At 39.0% G+C, this 20,753-nt stretch overlaps 5 protein-coding genes across 7 annotated transcripts in view; 1 reads left to right on the top strand and 4 right to left on the bottom strand.

Moving 5' to 3' along the window:
* Positions 1 to 1,123: 1,123 nt before the first annotated feature.
* Positions 1,124 to 2,381, bottom strand: LOC104821950 (probable carboxylesterase 6). Its single transcript, XM_010552983.1, has one exon. The coding sequence runs from the start codon at positions 2,283 to 2,285 to the stop codon at positions 1,182 to 1,184; it is 1,104 nt and encodes a 367-aa protein (XP_010551285.1). The 5' UTR covers positions 2,286 to 2,381; the 3' UTR covers positions 1,124 to 1,181.
* A 6,819-nt stretch (positions 2,382 to 9,200) lies between these two features.
* On the bottom strand, positions 9,201 to 13,626 carry LOC104821949 (serine/threonine-protein phosphatase 2A 65 kDa regulatory subunit A alpha isoform). 2 transcript variants are annotated; one of them, XM_010552982.1, is made up of 13 exons: positions 13,464 to 13,626; positions 12,558 to 12,995; positions 12,222 to 12,468; positions 11,815 to 11,927; positions 11,614 to 11,693; positions 11,229 to 11,370; positions 11,059 to 11,139; positions 10,701 to 10,805; positions 10,395 to 10,577; positions 10,213 to 10,305; positions 9,935 to 10,074; positions 9,761 to 9,827; positions 9,201 to 9,646 (listed from the first exon to the last, which is right to left on the bottom strand). In XM_010552982.1, the coding sequence occupies exons 2-13, from the start codon at positions 12,948 to 12,950 to the stop codon at positions 9,527 to 9,529; spliced, it is 1,764 nt and encodes a 587-aa protein (XP_010551284.1). In that variant the 5' UTR covers positions 12,951 to 12,995; positions 13,464 to 13,626; the 3' UTR covers positions 9,201 to 9,526. The 2 variants fall into 2 exon arrangements, with proteins under 2 accessions (XP_010551284.1, XP_010551283.1); XM_010552981.2 differs by having other exon boundaries at positions 9,284 to 9,646; positions 13,513 to 13,625.
* A 1,449-nt stretch (positions 13,627 to 15,075) lies between these two features.
* Positions 15,076 to 18,255, bottom strand: LOC104821948 (aluminum-activated malate transporter 4-like). Its single transcript, XM_010552980.1, has 6 exons — positions 17,823 to 18,255; positions 17,253 to 17,390; positions 16,877 to 17,146; positions 16,640 to 16,776; positions 16,396 to 16,542; positions 15,076 to 15,947 (listed from the first exon to the last, which is right to left on the bottom strand). Exons 1-6 carry the CDS (start codon positions 18,205 to 18,207, stop codon positions 15,279 to 15,281), a joined length of 1,746 nt encoding a protein of 581 aa, XP_010551282.1. The 5' UTR covers positions 18,208 to 18,255; the 3' UTR covers positions 15,076 to 15,278.
* A 1,510-nt stretch (positions 18,256 to 19,765) lies between these two features.
* LOC104821946 (30S ribosomal protein 3-1, chloroplastic) lies at positions 19,766 to 20,636 on the top strand. The gene is made up of 2 exons (XM_010552976.2): positions 19,766 to 20,080; positions 20,209 to 20,636. The coding sequence occupies exons 1-2, from the start codon at positions 19,832 to 19,834 to the stop codon at positions 20,497 to 20,499; spliced, it is 540 nt and encodes a 179-aa protein (XP_010551278.1). The 5' UTR covers positions 19,766 to 19,831; the 3' UTR covers positions 20,500 to 20,636.
* Positions 20,619 to 20,753, bottom strand: part of LOC104821947 — a 1,579-nt gene continuing 1,444 nt past the window's right edge. For both annotated transcript variants that reach the window (XM_010552977.2, XM_010552979.2), the window contains one exon: positions 20,619 to 20,741. In XM_010552977.2, coding sequence (XP_010551279.1) covers positions 20,718 to 20,741 — 24 coding nt within the window. In that variant the 3' untranslated portion in view covers positions 20,619 to 20,717. The remainder of the gene's footprint in view (positions 20,742 to 20,753) is intronic.

The raw sequence follows: 20,753 nt of genomic DNA, 5'->3' as shown, positions 1-20,753 counted from the left end.
AAACCTTTATTAAAAAAACAATCTTAACTAAAAATTTCTAAAAATATGATGGTTAAACGTATTACGTAAGATTAAAAAACATTAGAAATGGTAAAATATGTTATAAACAAAAAATATCGTTGCAATGGAGTAACAATCACTGTACAGTTCGTAATATACGAACATTTATCATATATATCCAAATTTAGGTGGTCTAGTGGTGAGAAAACATGCAAAGCAGGCTCTCATCCTGGGTTCAAACCCAAATGTGGAGAATGACATTCACTGGACTTTCCTTGTCTTTTAGGAGATGTAGTCGGACCAAAAAATCCGTTGAATTTTTGGATTACAAAAAAAACATTTATCATATATATGGACACGGTTTACAATACCAATATAAATAAATAGTAACTTCAGAATTTGAACTATCCAAATTGGGTTATAAGAGTTACATTGTTTCTCATAACTCTTACGCGGTCGATTTCGATTTCTAATTAACGATTTGATTTTCGGGTCGTTAATATATATTCATACGGTTTCATAACAAAACAAACTTAGAAAAAAAAAAAGATGATGTTGCCATTGAATGGAGACCATTAATACAAGCACTGTCCAAATTTGTCCGCCACTATAAATGTCTGTAATCATAATAATCTTCTTTCCCCACAAACTCACTTCAAGTCTTGTCCAATTCCTTAAGCACAAAGCCAACTCCACGTTCATGCACTCCCTCGCTCTCCCCATTACCATCGCTTTTTTATTATTAAAATATCTATTTCTTTTAATTTTCAAATACCGAATTACATCATGTCATGTCAACGACCATACAAAATATCCATAAATACTGTATAGTTTGGCCCAAAACAATAGAAGATCGTAAGAATTCGTAAAAAAATATATCAACTCCTACATTAAATTATTAATTTTTTAAAAAGGATAATTATGAATTTTTAAACGACTCCCGAAAATTGCCATGGTGGTTTAAAAATTTTAGTTTTTACTATAGAAATTTATAGTTTTTTTAAAAATTTTATAGTCTGTGTATTTATATCATATTTTTTTTAAAAAAAAAATCAAGTATTAATATATGCCATTTCCCATGCGTAAATACACATATGCTGAACCTAGAAACGCATGCAGAAAGTATGTGGTAGCTAAATCATAAATTAACTAAACAGAGGATCTTATTTTTTTAAAAAAAATTAAAATATAATTAGATCAGAGTGGTGGATAAAAGAGTGGATATGAGACATCAACTCGTGAGTTCGTGTCTGAGAGATCTGAGATCTGCCCAGAATCTGAAACGCGTGTCCGACGCCTCTGTAAATCACGCGCTTCACCTTCTGCCCGCCATATTTCTCCGCCACGTCATCACAAAACTCCATCTCTCTGTCCCTCAAGATATCCATCTCCGCCACGCACACCATCATCCTCTCCGCCGTCGCCGGCGCCGGAGACGCGGCGGTCAACGGGTTGCAGAAGGGATGGTCCCTGTTTGTGCCACGTGGCAACGCCAGCCGCCAGTAAGCGTCAGACGCGGACAAGCTGAGGATCGATGACGTTGACGTCACGCGCCTCTCGCTCTCCACGCGCTCCTCCCCGCCGAAGAAGGGTTGGATCAAGATCGTGCCTTCGATGGTCAACGGCCTTAGGAGGCTGCGATCCAAAGTGGTGGCGACACGGTGGGCGATGTTGCCGCCGGCGCTGTCTCCGGCCAAGAATATTCTCCCGAAATCGCATTGCTTGGCCCACAAGTTACAGCTCCTCCGCCGTCGTATGTCTCTGTAATTAGGGTTTGCATGTTGCTTGAGCCACAGGACAGCCTTGATGCCGTCGTCATAGGCGGCGGGAAGAGGGTTTTCAGGGGCTAATCGGTAATTTACCGACATGATCAGACACTGCGAACGAGACGAGAGTCTGGACAGGAAGTCGTGGTAACACGACCAAGAAGCCGAGCCGACACAGAAGCCTCCGCCATGGAAGTAGACGAGAAGAGGAAGAAGGAGCTTACTGGAAGAGGCCATTGATGGCGCCTTGGGGACGTAGAAGCGAGCCCAAACGCTCGTGAACTTGTCGATGAGGACGTCGGAGCAAGCGACGCCGATATCGGGAGCCAATGAGGGTCCGACACGGGGAACGATCGATGATCGTTCCACGTGGCCGTCTTTGTAAACCCTAAGAACACCTTCGACTTCGTCGACCACCGGTCCATGTTCATGCTCATGGTGGAGATGAATATTTTTCTTATTATTATTAATATTGTTTTTAGGGGTTTTGGTCACATGGGTTAGTGTAGTGGCTCCCATGTCGAAGGATGTGTGGTTTTTTAACGGGCCGAGAGGCTTTGCAACTTGTTTATATAGATGACGATGATGAAAATGGAGGAGAAAGGGACAGCTAAGGTTGTGATATTTCTGAAATTAACTTTTTCCATCTAACATATAATATTCAATTATTCAGATAAAGTTATGTACGTGGGGTTGATATTGACAATAATCATGTATATATATATATATATGTATATGTACACACGTTAGTCATACATATAGATAGGGCATATATAATAATAATAAAATGTTTATTTTTTTTTTGTCTTATTTTATTATTTATGTAATTTCGTCACGGCTGACTTCTTCTTCTCCGGTGGAGGCGGCTGTTCATTCGTAAGTTTGTAGATGGAATTCACTGTTCGAATTATTATTATTATTATTATTATTTCTAGAAAATGAGAAGGAGAGACGGTGAAAATGCCACGTGGGCGCCCAAGAATGTGGAGTGGTGGGCGATCGTTTTTTGCTCACCGATTTTTTTTTTTTTTTTTGGTTTATGGAATTTCAACGCTCGGCTTTTCGGTGCACCATTCCAAAGTCAGAAAGAGCGTGTTAGATGTTTTCTTATAATAAAAAATATTTAAATAAATGGACACAAAGTATGAATAATTGGTTATGCAGATTCAAAAAAAAAAATTCCAATTCCTCCAACATATATACATACATACATATACATATATATATATATATATTGTAGCCATAAGCTATTATAAGGACATGGGGATGAGAATGTTGACAAATTGAAGGACAAGACACATGCTTGGGGGAAGTGGGTTATATAATATATGTCAAAAAAACACCATGAAACCCTTAGCTTTTTGGGGAGCCCCCATTATGTGTGACCACTCCCTTTTCTATTGTTTGACGGATCTTCTATATATGCATATCTACACACACATACGCCCACTTCCCATGGCCAAAGATCCTTTCTGTGCATGTGTCTCAGTGGACTTCCCTTTCTATTAGAGATTATGGAATATATATATTTCGGTCAATGTGGGCTTGTTTCTACTGTTGTAAGCTTTTATTTTATTTTTATTTTTCATATTGTAATGTCATCTTGCAATTTATGAATCGAGGGTCTTTCATTATATCATATGTTGAGGAGAGAGAATATCTCCAAGTTGAAAGAATCGAACCAACCTTTTATATGTAGAATGTGCTCACTGAATCTTGTGCGTCTCTGTGATAATATAGATTATCATTATTATTATTGTTAAGGATACCCAGCAATGGAGAACCTTTTGTACCATTCAGAAGGTTCTGGTCTTGCCTCGGTTTAGGAAAAACCGGTGATCGATTGGAGATCGAATCAGAGTTAAAGTAAACGCAGCGTTTTGTGAGCTGAATTAATCCACGGGGCACGAAGGTCATTTCGGAGCAGGTTGTTATGGTTGTTGGTGAGTTTCTGGTATATAAACAGAGTTCGTCGTCTACCTCTGCAACTTTTCTGGGTTCTTCAGTTTTCTCTCTCGTTTCTCTTTCCTTCTTTTCGACTGAGTTCGTGGGCCTGTGCGAATCAGATCGTCGTGTAAATCTCCATCATCGTCCTAGTGAATTTGTCAGATCTCATCTGGCCGTGACTAGGATTCGAAGTGAATCCGAACACGTTAAACATGGGTGTACTTTACATTTCGTACGCGTGTGTTGTTCGATTCGAATCTATCGAGAAATCAAGTACAGACGCTAGAACTGGTATCAGAGCCTGGTTCCGATCCAGGGAACATTCCTCGCCAAACTCTAAAATTCTTCCAGGTACGATCTTGATTTCAAGGTTGCAACAAGGTTACAGTTGCAGGTTCAGGGAGATCTTGATTCGATCACAGTTTTCAGAAAAGAGCGACAGATATCTCTCAAATGGCATCAGGTATATCAGTGGTTAAACTAGACGTGGAAAAGTATGATGGTAAATCAGACTTTTCTCTCTGGAAAGACAAAGTTCTTGCAAGTCTCGAGATTCTTCGGCTACACAAGGTTCTGAATGAAAATTACATTGCGGGAGAAGGACCACAGACTGAAGGTTCAAAGGAAATAGAAACGAAGCAGATCAAACTAGGTGACAGTGGTCAGTGGAGACCACAGATCGGACATCATCTCGAGACTCGAGGTATGAGAACAGTAGGAAGGTTCGAAATCTGATTTTCTTATGCTTGACGGATCAAATTATGAGAAAGATCAAGAATGAGGAAACAACATCAGGCATGTGGAAAGCGCTGGAGCGAGAATACTTACACAAATCCATACCAAGCAAGATGTATCTAAAACAGAAGCTGTTCGGATACAAGATGGATGAAGGGAAAAGCATGGAAGAGAACATTGACAATTTCAGGATTTTTGATCAGTGATCTTAACAATCTTCAGGTTGAAATCTCAGAGGAAGATCAGGCCATGCATCTACTAAACTCGTTTCCAGACAAATATGAGCAATTGAGAGATACTCTCAAATATGCAAGGAAAGATGAGGTCACAGTGGAAGAAATCACTTCTGCACTATATTCCAAGGAACTGGAATTCAAGGCAAAGACCAAAGGAAATACAGGGGAAGGTTTGCTGGTTCGAAGTAAACCTGGCAAGAGACCTAATAAATCACAGAAAGGAAAGTCCTCAAAAGGCAAATCTAAGGAGAAATCGGAAACAGACTGCTGGTTCTGCGGAAAGGAAGGTCATTTCAAAAAGGAATGCAGAAACAGAAAGAGATTCTTGGAAGAACAATCTAAGAAACCAGGGGATGTAACAGCAGTTTCAGGAAATGATTTCGAAACAACTGAGGTACTGACAGTGTCTGATCAAGAACCCTCAGATCAGTGGATAATGGACTCAGGATGCACTTTTCATATGTCACCAAGGAAGGACTGGTTTTCGAAACTAGAATTTGTGGATGGTGGGAAAGTGCTGATGGGCAATAACGTCTCTTGCGATGTTAAAGGTATAGGTGAGATCAAGATTAAGTTTCATGATGGAAGCATCAAAGTTTTAAGTCAGGTAAGATACATACCCGATTTAAAAAGGAACCTGATCTCACTCGGGTCACTAGACAAAACAGGAATGAGTTACCACTCACAGAACGGTAAACTCAAGGTCTACAAAGGTTCAAGGCTGATAATGACAGGAAAACTAGAGGGTGGTCTGTATGTTCTGCAGGGAAAGGCAATCTTAGGAGAATTACAGATTGTAGAAAATAAGGATCCAGTGAGACTTTGGCATCAAAGGCTTGGTCACATGAGTCAAAAAGGACTTCAAGTCTTAGCACAAAAAGGCCTGCTCGGAGAAACCAAGGCAGTAAACCTGAGCTCATGTGAAGACTGCATTATGGGAAAGACTCACAAACTGTCATTCCCAAAAGGAAAGCATGTTTCTGAAAACAATCTGGACTACATCCACTCTGATCTATGGGGAGCCCCAAGCATAACTCCCACTCTCGGTAAAGCTCAATACTTTATCTCGTTCATAGATGACCACTCAAGAATGGTGTGGATTTATCTACTCAGGACTAAGGATGAGGCTTTCACTAAGTTCGTGGAGTGGAAAACCATGATTGAAACTCAGACAGAAAGGAAAATCAAACACCTTCGCACAGATAATGGTCTTGAGTACTGTAATCAGACCTTTGATCAGTACTGCAAAGATCAAGGAATCAAATGTCACAGAACATGCACATACACACCACAGCAAAATGGTGTGGCGGAAAGGATGAATAGAACGGTGATGAACAAGGTCAGAAGTATGCTGTCAGATTCAGGGCTAGGACAAGAATTTTGGGGAGAAGCTGCCAACACAGCTGTCTATTTAATAAACCTGTCACCATCAAGTGCTATAGACTTGAAGACACCGTCAGAAATCTGGTTTGGAAGAGAGCCATCTCTCAAGGATCTGAAAAGATTTGGATGTGTAGCCTATGTACACACAAACCAAGGGAAGCTACAGCCAAGAGCCAGAAAAGGAATTTTTGTAGGTTATCCACAAGGAGTAAAAGGGTATAGAATCTGGATCTTGGACGACAAAAAGGTGATCATAAGTCGAGATGTTATCTTCAAAGAAAACATCGTGTATAAAGAGGTGGAGAAACCCAGGAAACAAGATTCGAGGACAACAGCGGAATTAGCTGCAAAAGCCAGATTCGAGATAATGAATCTGCCTGAAGGAAACTCTAATGGAACTCCAGGTGAAGACAGAAGTCATCTTCAAGGTGGAGCTCGTGATGGAAATGATGAATCTAGAATCGAACCAGAAGATGGATCCCCACGAGAAACGAGAGAATGAAATGGTGGATCAAGAAGAAGAAGAAGAAACACCAAGAGATGATCTACAAACTTACCAGCTTGCCAGGGACAGAGAGAGGAGAACCATCCAACCTCCTCTCAGATACAGAGAAGAGAGCTCAGTAGCTTTTGCTCTCTCAGCAGCTAGTGAAGCAGACATGGACGAACCAAAGTCCTATGAACAAGCCCTACAGACCAAGGAATATGAAGAATGGCTAAAAGCAATGAAGGAAGAGATGCAGTCCTTACACAAAAATAGAACATGGTTACTGGTCAACAAACCAGTAAATCAAAAGGTGATAGGCTGCAGATGGGTTTTCAAAAGAAAACCTGGCATCCCTGGCGTAGAGAAACCTCGGTTCAAGGCCAGACTTGTAGCAAAGGGTATTCACAACGAGAGGGTATAGATTACAACGAAATCTACTCCCATGTGGTTAAACATGTCAGCATCAGACTGCTGCTGTCATTAGTTGCATACAAGAATCTTGAATTGGAGCAATTCGACGTAAAAACAGCCTTTCTACATGGAGACTTAGAGGAGCAAATATTCATGGATCAACCAGAAGGTTTCAAAATCGAAGGAAAATCTGAGAAAGTGTGTCTGCTCAAAAAATCATTATATGGTCTGAAGCAATCTCCGAGGCAGTGGAATGTAAAATTCGACAGCTTCATGATTCAGCAAGGATTTACACGTAGCAGACATGATCTGTGTGTATATTTCAAAAGAACATAAGGTAATTCTTACATTTATCTACTTATATATGTAGATGACATGCTTGTTGCTGCAGAGAATAAAGCAGAGGTGGAAAAAGTCAAGGAATTGCTGGCAACTCAATTCGAGATGAAGGATCTAGGGAAAGCAAAGCGGATCCTTGGCATTGACATCGACAGAAACAGAGCAAAAGGCATTCTAACAATGTCACAAAAGGATTATCTTCAAAAGGTAATTGGAAACTTTGGCATGACAGATGCAAAAGCTGTGTTGACGTCACTGGGATCACATTTCAAACTAAAGAGCTCAAAGGAGGATGAGGAAACTCTGGACCTTGACTCAACTCCATACCTTAATGCTGTCGGTAGCATTATGTATGCCATGATAGGATCGAGACCCGATTTGGCATATTGTGTAGGTTTAGTAAGCAGGTTCATGAGTCGACCAAACAAGGAGCATTGGGCAGCTGTAAAGTGGATATTGAGGTACATCAAGGGAAGTTTAAATCTGAAGTTGGTTTACACAGATAAAGAAGAAAAGTTCAGCATAACAGGGTACTGCGATTCAGACTTCGCATCTGATCTAGACAGAAGAAGGTCAATCACAGGTTATGTCTTTACTATCGGGGGCAACGTCATCAGCTGGAGATCGTCACTTCAACACGTGGTGGCTCTCTCTACAACAGTATCAGAGTACATGGCACTAGCTGAATCTTTCAAGGAAGCGCTATGGTTAAAAGGCTTGACAGAGGAACTAGGAATCGAACAAGGACCTGTACAGATTCATTGTGACTCACAAAGCGCAATATGCTTGGCAAAGAACAACGTTCACCATGAAAGGACAAAGCATATCGACGTAAGGTTGCACTTCCTAAGAGATGTTATCACAGAAGGTAAAGTTCAGGTGGTGAAGATCAAGTCAGAGATTAATCCAGCTGACATTTTTACCAAAACTCTTCCTGTAGGTAAGTTCGGCGAGGCGCTGAGCTTACTGAAAGTAACCACATAGGAAATATGGTAGATACCAGGTGAGGTTTCGGCAAATTCACACTAAAACGAGACAACATTGCTGGGCAAGGTGGAGTTTGTTAAGGATACCCAGCAATGGAGAACCTTTTGTACCATTCAGAAGGTTCTGGTCTTGCCTCGGTTTAGGAAAAACCGGTGATCGATTGGAGATCGAATCAGAGTTAAAGTAAACGCAGCGTTTTGTGAGCTGAATTAATCCACGGGGCACGAAGGTCATTTCGGAGCAGGTTGTTATGGTTGTTGGTGAGTTTCTGGTATATAAACAGAGTTCGTCGTCTACCTCTGCAACTTTTCTGGGTTCTTCAGTTTTCTCTCTCGTTTCTCTTTCCTTCTTTTCGACTGAGTTCGTGGGCCTGTGCGAATCAGATCGTCGTGTAAATCTCCATCATCGTCCTAGTGAATTTTTCAGATCTCATCTGGCCGTGAGTAGGATTCGAAGTGAATCCGAACACGTTAAACTTGGGTGTACTTTACATTTCGTACGCGTGTGTTGTTCGATTCGAATCTATCGAGAAATCAAGTACAGACGCTAGAATTATTATTATTATTATTATTATTATTATTATTATTATTATTATTATTATTATTATTATTATTATTATTATTATTATTATTATTATTATTATTATTATTATTCGTTTGATAAATTTCCGGTTCTCTCCTTTTTCCGGTGATTCCATGGATGAGAATAATTACAAGTACACAAGCTTTATATCACATGACACCATCTCTAAAGAAATATCACAGAATATTTGTTTTTCCCACTAGCTCGATTATACAAAAAGAGAGCATATAGTATAAATGAGGATGTGTACTTTATATGCTCATAGAATCTCTATCTCAATATATATATATATATATATATATATATATATATAACATGACCCATGAATGAGCTAAGAATTCCATTTGCCTGAAAATACACACACACACACACATATATATATATATGTATATATATTACATGAGAAAACATCAATCGCATAATTAGACCGTATCTACTAGAGAGAGAAAAAAACGTGAGATTACTTCAGTTAGGAAGAGACAGGACACAAAAGGTTGGGGAAACAGAGGAGATTTTCACATCGTCAAAGACAAAACTGAAGAGCTACATGGGAGAGGGAGAACCACGAGAACAAGAAACAGATCTCAAGAATCCATGAATGGGAGGGGTGGTGGTGAACCTTCTGTCCGAAACAGAGACTCGTCTTAAAAAGCTCACGACTCCATAGTTGTTGTGTCGATGGAATGAAGAGCTTGGTTCGCGAAGAAACGGACATCGACATCAGGGTCCTCACTTAGATCCACCAGACATGGACGGATCGTCTTCTCCACCACCTAAAGTGGCAAAAATCCGATTTAGATATCACATTAGCAGAAACGGGCGACTACGTTATGTTTCCGAGAAATGTTATTTATCGAAGTAGAACGCTTCTTTTGTCGTATACTTACCGACTGGTCAACTATCGGGATTAGGGACTGAAGGAGTTTAGCCACGTTGAACTTAATGTTGGGGACCCTGCAGTATCAAAGGCTATATATAGTTAGCCGAATCCTCTTCCTTACACTGGAGAACATATTCATATTCTCAAAATCGAATTGATATAAGATATGGTTTTTTTTAACCTGTCTTTGGAAGCATCAACCACCACAGGAAGAAGCTTAGAACAAGTAATATCCGAGCCTAGGACGGGAGCCATGAGAGAAATAGCACGTAGAACCATCATTCGATGTAAATAGTGTGAATTAGCGACCATCTCCAATACCTGCAGGGGACGATACATATATATGTATACACACACATATATGGGAGATAATTAGATCCCTAATCCAAAGCTTTTACATGGGAATTTCAAGATGAAACAAACTTTAATTACTCTTCTCTCAAAGAAAAAAAAAGAAACCTGAGGAACTATGTGCTGCATTGCCCATTCGGGCCCAAACTCCTCAGCGAGGCGTTTCAGGTTGTTGGCTGCAGCTTCCCGAATAGAGTAAACCTGAAGGAGGTGTTCAAACGTTAACATTAAAAAAAATAACACTTGAATAAGAAAATATCTTCTTTCAAAGCTGAAGTTGGGAAAAAAACCTTGTCCTGGAGCCATTGCATGCAAAGGGCTCCAAGTTTATCGTCGAAAAACCCTACACCTAACTGGCTGGCCAACAAGGGTATATACTCTATTATCGCAAGCCGAACCCTCCAGTGCCTATCCTCAGCAAGTTCAACAATGGCGGGCAACAATGATTGTGACAGTAGATCAATTCCGATAACCTGTAAGATATGGTAATCAGGGTATCGGTTTTAAGGAAGTGAAACGAGATCCAATTACACATATGAAAATGTCCTACTTTTAAGAACGTGTAAGCCTTACTTAGCCTAAGTAATGCAACAAACCTGATTGACTTGATCGAGCTTGCTGATGATGTTGAGGCGTACATCAGGGAATTCGTCTTTCAGAAGGGAAAGAAAAATAGGAAGAAGATGCTCAATGGTTGAGTCCTGAATTGGGAGAATTTGAAAAAAGTTAAAATTTCAAAAAAAAGGTACATGGCATATACAAAGGTTTGCAATGCCAATTCCCACAAGCAGGACACCAGCATATAAAAAGAAAAAATCATGAAACATGTATCTAATACTAAGTGAGTAGGCAACTGATTTCATTACGATTTTGTCAATGAAAACAATGAAGCGGATTGAATATTTGGAAACAGTAGCAAGAGACAAAAATGTCTTATCATATCATCATTCTTACCTTCCCCAAGATTGGGGCCATCCCCATTATTACCGAAGCTAGAGCAGAGCGGACATGCTGAGAGGAATCTGTCGATAATTCCTGCAAGATATGAGTTGCAATAAAATCATTACATGAAGAAAACACATTTTATCTTAAATCATGGAACTTTATCCTGTGATGGAATTTACCTTCACGCAAGGAAGGATGTGCTGAATAGAAATCTCTGGACTCAATAGCCTGCAAAACTTGGTAACTTTACCAGCAGCTGCTATCCGTACTTCAGCCTCATTGTCACGTAGCAATCTCACGTAAGCAGGGACCAGATCCGTCCTGGCAATATTGTGACAGAACATTCCAGCAGAAAAAAACAAAAAAGCTATATACATATATATGTACACCTATATGCATGTCTGCATGATAGAATATATAAATATTCAGCATGAAACAATCCTGAATGTATGTATACTTAATTGTTAAAAAGACATTTAATAAGAGACATACACAATTCCTAAAGCATATAAACAAAGCATAGACTCAGTAGAGAAGATAAAAAGCTTCAGAAAATATCCGTACCTTGTGCTGTCTGGACCAACAGCCTCACAAAGTTCATATAACTGATTAGCGACCATGTAGCGTACCCTCCAAGATTTATCCTAATCCACGGAAACAATTATATGAGTTGAAAATGATCAAACCTGAACTTGCCCAGTTGACAATAAAGGCAACAGATACTTTGAAAATGTCCGGGAATGATGAAGCGAAGTATTAACTCACCTGAGAGAAATCAATGATAACCGGTAAAATGCGTGCAACGCAATCATTTGGCTCCAACAACTTTCCAAGGGATGCACAGCCTTCCACAGCCAGCAGTCTAACAGAATCTTGATCTAAAATGAAGGTTCACGGTTTAATCAAATGATAGTAGATGACCAACATTTCCCAAATGGATAAGCATATAACCATTTCCTGGCATTATCCAAACATGATAAAAGACACTACACTCCGAAGTTCCGTGTTCAGCATTTCTAAACGATGAGTGCATATGACTAAGTTTGCCTCAAGTTCAGAATGGAAATGATTACATATTTTTCAGAATGGAAACACAATTTCTCAAGTTCTCAAGGAAATTGGGCATGACATATGACAATAAGACAAGACATAAGTCAAGGCATATAGGTTACCATCTTTAGTAAGATCATCAAACATGGTCATGATCTCAGCCTTCAAGTGGGTTGCCTCTACAGTGGCAGCAAACTTCCCCAAGTTGGATGCAGCAGCTCTTCGCACCATTGGCATGTCATCTTGGCACAACTGGCTATAAGTAGACCGCAACTCTGCCTTCAGCGCATCAGTAGAAGTTGGGTAGGCGACATGGAACAAACCACATGCAGAAACCCTAGCTGCAAACCATTCCCCAGCAGAAAGTCTCTGAAAAATACAGAAAAAGGAGAACTGAAAAACAGCGAAGATAACCAAACCAGATGGGTATCATCGAAAATGCAGTATCATCATCCAACCTTCACGAGAGGGACAAAAGATTCAACTAGATCACTTTCTCTCATTTGAGAGCCGATCCTGCAAAGCGACTCTACAGCTTTTTCTCTCACGCAGGTCTCCTCGACCGTGCAGAGAGCCTCTAGGGGAGGGAGAAGAACATAGGCATGTTCAATTCCTCCAACATAAGGGATAAACACTCCCAACTCCTCCGCCATTGCAAGGAGCACTTCATCGTCATCGTCACTATTCTCGCTCAGGAATGGGATCAATTCCTTCCGGGTGCGGTCCTCTCCGAGGGCACGTGCTATAGTTGATAACCGACGGATCGAGTTCAGCCGGAGCTGGATATCATCATTCTTAAGTTCATCTATGAGCACAGCAATTGGATATAACGGTTCATCCACTGCAGACATGTTGTTTCCACCCTACGTGAACCTTCACTGACTCTTGAAAATGAACTGCAAATGGAAACACCCAAAATTTTTCGCATGAGAACTGAAAACATGGAAAGCAACTACAGCCAATCAGGGCAAATTTCCAGATCAGAAATCGTCGCAATAGAAATCAAGAAGCAAAAGTTCGAGCCATCAGATGAGATTTAATATTCAACAAGGGGATCCCTTTCGGATCTCGAAGCAAAGTAGATGCAAAATTTTACCCTCGAATCACTAATAAAGGGATGGAATCACGAAAAATAAATCCGAAATCATCACAGATCTAGGAAAACTACAGCCACTCGAGTGTTAGAAAACCAACATCTAGGTTCCACTCAAATTTCCCCTGCTTCAACGGAACTAATACAAAAATCAGAACGAATCCATGGCCATTACTCGGTAACCAAACAGGAAAAAAAAAGGCGAGAAACTCGAGATGCGTCCGGATTCAGCCGGTCGAAGAAAATCGCGGAATGTGATTCGAACACGAACCAGTGAGATTGAGATCGTCTGAGAGATGAGAAACATGAAGTCTTCTTACCGATCTCGGAGCCTTGCGATAACTGCGTCAGATTCCGGGAAGCGAGAAGGAGAAGAGACGAAAAGCGAGCAATGAAGCGAGAGAAGGGTGAAAAATGTTCTCTCTCTAATTTCCCAAAGGTTAAAAAAAGAAAAGAAATAGAAAGGAGAGAGAGAGAGAGAATGAGAGAGGGCGGAATATTTTTTTTTATTTAAAAAAAATAAAAAAAAATGTAATTAGAGGATTGATATGTTTCGGAATTCGGTTCGAAATTTTAACGGTTCGGTTCTGGAACGGTTTATTTAATATTATAAAATTTATACCAAATTAGTATCGTATATTATTATTTTCGGTTCGATTCGGTATTATGACGGCTCAGAACGAAACGTACTAATAAATAAGTACCAAATAAGAACCGAAGTAAAAACGGTTCGAAACGGTTCGGGACGGTTCATAATATATTTATAATTCATAAAGTATAAAAATAAAGAAATCTAATATAATAATTTTAGACAATAAAATAAAAGTTTTGAGCTTGATGTAACCTAAAGAAATTTAACATAATAATTTTGAAATTTTTTATACGTTCAAAACTTTAAATTAATTTTTAAAAATCATATTATATGTGCAGAAATTAATCATTTTTTATCAACAAAAATAAAGTGTCTGCCATATAAAAAAAGAAAAAAAAATATAAATAAAAAGAGGTAAAAAAAAGAAAAAAAAAATATAAATAAAAAAAGATAAAAATAAAATATTTCTAAAGTAAAATATAGACAATTTATTATTAAATATAATCAAAGTTAATTAAAATAAATAATTTATTGAACTTTGCTAATGCTAAACAAAATAAATATCACTATTAATTATTATTAATAAATAAAATAAACAAAAATCCAAATACATGACATAAACAAATTATTAATATTTAGTAATTATCATAATTAATTATTAATATTAAATATTTTTTAATTAAAAAATAAAAATATCAAAATATCGTTCGGTATTTTCCGAATCGAACCGAACCGTTTCTGAACCATTCGATATCTTAAATCTTGTACCGTCCGATATTTTTATATAATACAAAATCGAACCGTTCCCGAATTAATCGGTTCGGTACAGTCCGAAATTAGATTCCCGAAGCCCACCCATATCTCCGACCCATAACAGATTGGGTGTAGAAATTAGATTCTTATTTGGGCTTATGCTTAGTTTTTCTCATTGAGTTCTAATATTGGGCTTTTATTTGGGCTTTGTTAAGTATGCGCCCACTAGACCTATTATTTATTTTATTTTATTTTTCTGCATATTTGTTACCCCTGCGATTTTTCTTCTCTGGGGAGAAAAAAGAATCAATTTTTCACCAAAGGAATATATATATATATATATATATGCAGAAATTTATTTACTTTTGGAGTGTTCATGTTTTTGTGGGGGAAATTATGAAATAATACAAAAATGGTGTATATATACACACACGCCCCTTATATCTGTTTAGAACTTACAGATAAAGATCTGAGAAAATTAATCTCAAAGTTGAATTTATTTATTTAATTTTATTTTTTGCAAGGGTTTGTCCCAAAGGGCAGGCAGCATTTGTCTCTCATGTCTCTTGCCAAAAAAGAATCGGGGGAAACTTATTACAACCAAAACATATCAATACATTTCAGCTTTTTTTAAATAAAATAAAAACCCATAAATATGAACCCAACAATAAATTATAAATGCAACAGCAACTTATAAAAAACCCAACCTCATGTTGAGATTCAGCTTCTTCTGCTAATAAATCAGCCACCAGAACTGAAACATCTCCAGAGTCTGGTCCAGAATCCGACAGAATCTAAGTTACCCTTTGTCTGGTCAACAGGAACTGGTTCTCTGAAACTGGCTTTATCACTCAGCTCCTCATAAGCATTCACAAGATTCTGAAGCCTTGCGACAAATTCTATCAGAAGGGAAGCAAACGTAGCCAGAGAGAGAGAGCTTGCGCTCTCATACACTTTGCATTCAATCTCATTAACCATCGAACCGCCGATGAACGAGACGCTCGGCCATTGTTCTCTGTTCCTAAGCATCATACTGTCTGTCGAAATCAACACCTGAGATTCATTACCAGTTGTTGCTGTTGTCAGGTTCTGACTGTTGTCCCAAATCTGGCTGAGAGATTTGATCACTTTGGTCTCGTCGTCTTTGGCTTCGTAATAGTTTTCTTGTGCTTCTTCCCTTGCCTGCTCTTTAATGGCTGCCCAGCTTTCCGAGTTGACCAGAAGGTGGGATTTTCTGTCTATTTTCATCTGCAGTTCCTCGGCAGCTCGTTGGACTTCGTTCAGGATGTTTCTAGGGTTAAGCCTCTCCATTTTTTCCATCTTCTCTCCGAGGGCACGAAGAACTTTCGCCCCTTCGTTGCCAACCTTCTGAAGCTCGCGCCGGAATGCCTGTCTTTTCTCTGGAGCCGCCTGTAATAATGACCGGAAATTCTTTATATCATCCATGCAAGAGGAATTAGTCAAAGAAATCAGCAATGTTATGTTCCACAAACAAGAAATCCAAGAGGGTACTCCTTCAATTAGGTGAAAAATGTATATTAATGTGTAATATCTATCAACCCCCCACACCCGAATCTGATTTTTCCCGAGTTCTAATCCGTTAATTCCATAAACCATATTTCCATCTCATGCTAAACAGCCGAAACATCTAAATCTGACATTGCTCTCTAGATCGAAAACAGGAATGTATGCCTCTTTTCATGGGCATCTGAGTGGAAGATGCTGTCCGATTTTTTTTGTCCCTTTAGAGCATCTAAATGTGCAAGTATCTATAATGCAGCCACATCACTCCCAGAATGATGACAGTAAACATTAAGAAAAAGCAGAAACCGAGCATGGAAATCACGCTGCGACTAACCTGAATTTCTGAAAGTATGCATCCATGCATTGCCATGACCATAAAAGCACAATGCCTTAATGAGCCGCTAACTTTGACATAGTTTTTCCACGGATGGTGAAATGTTCGGTAAGGCCCATGCGGAGGTTCCCACCCTGCAAAATCGAGCTGCAAAAGGAGATGGATCTTCGGTTATAAATATCCCAGATTCTTTTTTAGCTTATCGAATGAAATCCTTCGACAAATCGCCACAATGTAGACGCACCAGAGAATCTTCTTGGCTTGTAGATTGGACCGTCGACCTGTATCCACTGTATAACGGATCATCAGAAGCTTGGTACGTGAGAATCTTTGAAGGCACCCTCTCGTATTCGACACATTGCAAGTACCCATTAACACATCCTAAATTTCAGAAATCGAGAAAAACAACACAAAGCTTCAATCATAAGACATTAACCACATCCTAAAATCCAAGTTCGATCGAAGAACGAATGCCCCTTACCTTCGAGGGAATTTGCCACGTTCTTGAAATTCTTAACAACCAGCTTATGGAGATCCTCCCCAGACCAGATCGGGAATATAAATATATTCACAACCAGACATATACTAGCACCAACCAAGATAAGCAGCAGCCTGTAATACGCGGTGCTGAAGAAAGCTCTGCTGTTGTTCCCCGAGACCAGAACGATGCAGAATGTCAGCAGAAACACCCTGAAGGCATATTCAAACGACTTCATGGTCGGGTAGAGTTTCAGATAACTTGCACAGGAACCTGATCGAGAACAAGACAGACACGTTCATGGGAAGCGGAGATACAAAGATTGTGAGAAAATATCAGTGTGTGTGTGTGTGTATATGTATAAGGACATGAATCAAACCTGCAAGGAAGATACTGATTATGATAATGACTTCTTCAAACTCTCCGGCTAAGACAGAGAGTCTGGCAATGCCGAGTGCGAGTCCTCCGGCAGAGAATGTGCCTATGGCTCTATTGAATCCTTTAACCAAAGTTGCTCCTAAAACGCCAAATTTAAACAGATCAATCAAAAAAAGATCAAATCTTTGGGAAGATCTCAACATGAAGACCTTATCAAATCAGAAAATCGATCTGAGATAAAGGTTGAATTCGGTAGCAAATTCACGCAGAAGCTAAGAAAGTAAAGAAGGAATCCGTCCAAACCTGAAAACAAACAATCATATGGAAATCAACCACAGCAGATCAGGAAAAAAAATGTCGAAATTCAAAAGAGAAAGAGGAGAATCAAACAGGAAATGTCTGTCTGAAAAACACATAGGGGAATTCATCATGAACGGCATCAAAATCAACCAACGAAATCGATTTACACAAGAGTATCTGAGTTCGAAACCCAAAGCCATGAATCAAATAAAAACAAACCCTGAAATCGAATCGAATTTCAACGATTACGCGGGAGATCCGAAATCAATACCTACGCTGTACTCGAAAACCACGACGACCGTGAGGATCGACCAGACGGCGTACTGGTTCGCCTCCTGGAGCGGCTCCTTGAGGAAGATGACGAGGGAGCAGAGGGCGAGAGCGAATCCCATCTTCACGGCGAAGAAAACTTTCCGGCGATCGGAACGACCCATCTCGTACAATTTCACGGCGACGTCGTGGAGGGCCTTCCACGAGCTGGTGACCCCGTCAGAGCACAATCGGAAGCACCGGAACTTTGATCGGCGGCCATCGGAACCGGCGGAGACTCTCCCGGCGTCGTTGAGGCCGAAATCGGAGAACCCTTTATGCGGGAGGAGCCTCTCTCTGCTGGGCTCCGGGAAATTCTGTCGGAACGCACCCAATTCGCCGGCCATTTCTGCGATTTCCCCAACTGAGAGAACCGAAGGATTCTTGTCCTTACATATATATATGAGGAACTGTTGGGAAATTTTAATATAATTTGAGACTTTTAATTTATTTCCGTGTTTTATTTTCTGAAAAATTCCCGTGTTGTTCATATCAATTATTTCTTTCCATTAAAGCACGAAAACAACCTTCCCAGATTCTCGTTGTCTAATATTTTATTTGTTTCTTAGGTATAGGGCAATATTTTAAAATATATATATATATATATATCAGATTATAATGTTCAATACTTAACGTATATGTATCTTAATTTTGTGATAAAAAAAAAAATTATGTAATATTCGACCCCAAAAATTAAAAAAGAATTATATAAAACGCCAACTATTCTTAAAATGAGAATGCATGGACCAATAGGGAGGCTGGATTTAATACGCGCGCGCTCATATGATGAACAGTGAACAAAACTCATGAAACGACAGCGTTTTAAAAGTGTCCCGACACAACGGTCGGGAAATTAAAAAGGGCCATTGTCATTTTGTGTGGTTTAAGGCAATGAGACAAGAACAAGATGCAAGAGCTTGCGAGATGAATAAAATAATTAAATTAAAGGCCAATTATAAACGATTGGTCGACAGACTTTTCCTGTATTTTTCTGATTTTTTATTATATTTTAGATTTAACATTTGGGTTTACCACATCAAACGTTGGTAATAAATAAAATAAATTAGATTATGATATTAAAAAAAACTATATTAGATTAAACAGCGAATCTTGGAATTGTTTGAATTAAATTAATTCAAACAATTCCATTTTAAAAAAATAGTAATTTGATAAGCTATTAGGTACATGGATCTGATCTGATCGGTTATCTATTTGAACATGTGATTTCCTTTAAATAATACTATTAATTACTTGTCATGTTTATTATTGCAGCTACAGATACACTAATTTTATATTATGTATAATTTATTTTGTGTCCCGCAGGGCATCCACGGATATTTATGCAATATATATATATATATATATGTATATAGGATCCTATGCATAAATTAAGGGTTAATTTAATTAATTAGTGAGGAGTATGTCATATTAACAAGTAAGATAATTTTATATAGAAAATGGAACATTTTATCTTAAATTTTTTTATTATTTTTTTGTATATATAGCCAAATCTTTTTATTTCTTTTTTTTTTTTTGTAAAAAGGAATGTATCTCCATTTTATAAATAATTTATAAAACCCAAATTAAAATATAGCTCAAACGCTCAAATCCCAATTAAATATAGCGGTTAGACGGTTGAGGGAAGATCATGTGTACAATGTGACTTGATGGCCATATCATTTCCCTCGTATATCTCCATATATTATACAATATTTTTTCACAATAATCTAATAATAATTATTTTTTGTAAAAATGTTTTTTTTTCTAAAAAAAACAAATGCAATATCTATTGGGCTCAAAAATTACGGGCCGACGGCCCACTTCTTGATTTCCACATTAGGCCCACTAAATTAAAGCCCATAAACAATCATTACCAAAGTCACTTCGAACTTCGGAGCTTCAACCACATAACCTTATCCATTCACAAAGAACCACCATTGCTTCTTCCTCTGTCTTCTGTGAAGTTAGAAGATGCTGTCATCAATGGCGGTCCAATCCTGTCTCCCTAACGCTTCCTTTCTCTCTCAGAAACCCAGTTTCAGACCAACGACCATGTTTCAGACATCTAACAATCTCGTCACTCCCCAGATTTTCCATCACCAGAAGAAAACCAAACCCATTTCCGTAAACCGAAAATTTGTAGCTTTAGCTTCTCCGGAGACACTCACAGCTGAACCGGACGCTGTCAATGGCGATTCAGACTCTACACTAACAACACAGGTAGTTAAAAAGAAAGGAACCCATTTACGGTTTGATCCTTATTCTTCACTTCTAGTGGCAGAAACCCACCAAAGATTATGAGTTTCTAAGTCCCTTTAATGGATTTGAATGATGGGTTCTGATGATAGGAAGTGATCAAAGTGGTGGTAAACCAAGAGGAGAAGCCGAGGCTGGTGCTGAAGTTCATATGGATGGAGAAGAACATTGGGTTAGCATTGGATCAAGTGGTGCCTGGCCATGGCACAATCCCTCTCAGCCCTTACTTCTTCTGGCCGAGGAAAGATGCCTGGGAAGAGCTCAAATCCACTCTCGAGAGCAAACCCTGGATCTCTCAGAAGAAGATGATCATCCTCCTCAACCAAGCTACTGATATCATCAATCTCTGGCAACAGAGTGGCGGCAATTTAACTTCCCAATGATGTTTTTGGTTGTGTTGTGTAGTTTGGGCGGTTTACCCTATTGTTGAGTTTCAGTATCTGATGTTACAAATCTATCAATTCATGAGCTTTTGTATTCATGTGATTTAATGGATAAAGAAAAAACACGAATTTGATCATCTTTTAGCAGATTTTATTACCAAGAGGAGGGCTTCGTATTTACAGAACAAAACTGAAACAGAGAGAAATCGGGAATTGAGCTATGAAGAATTGAGCTGTTCCACCCTGGAAGAGCG

The sequence above is a fragment of the Tarenaya hassleriana genome, unplaced genomic scaffold, assembly GCF_000463585.1.
Source record: "Tarenaya hassleriana unplaced genomic scaffold, ASM46358v1 Cleome35, whole genome shotgun sequence".
In the NCBI taxonomy this organism is placed as follows: Eukaryota; Viridiplantae; Streptophyta; class Magnoliopsida; order Brassicales; family Cleomaceae; genus Tarenaya; species Tarenaya hassleriana.
Note: the sequence above shows the minus strand (reverse complement) of the source record. Positions and strands in the feature narration are given on the sequence as shown.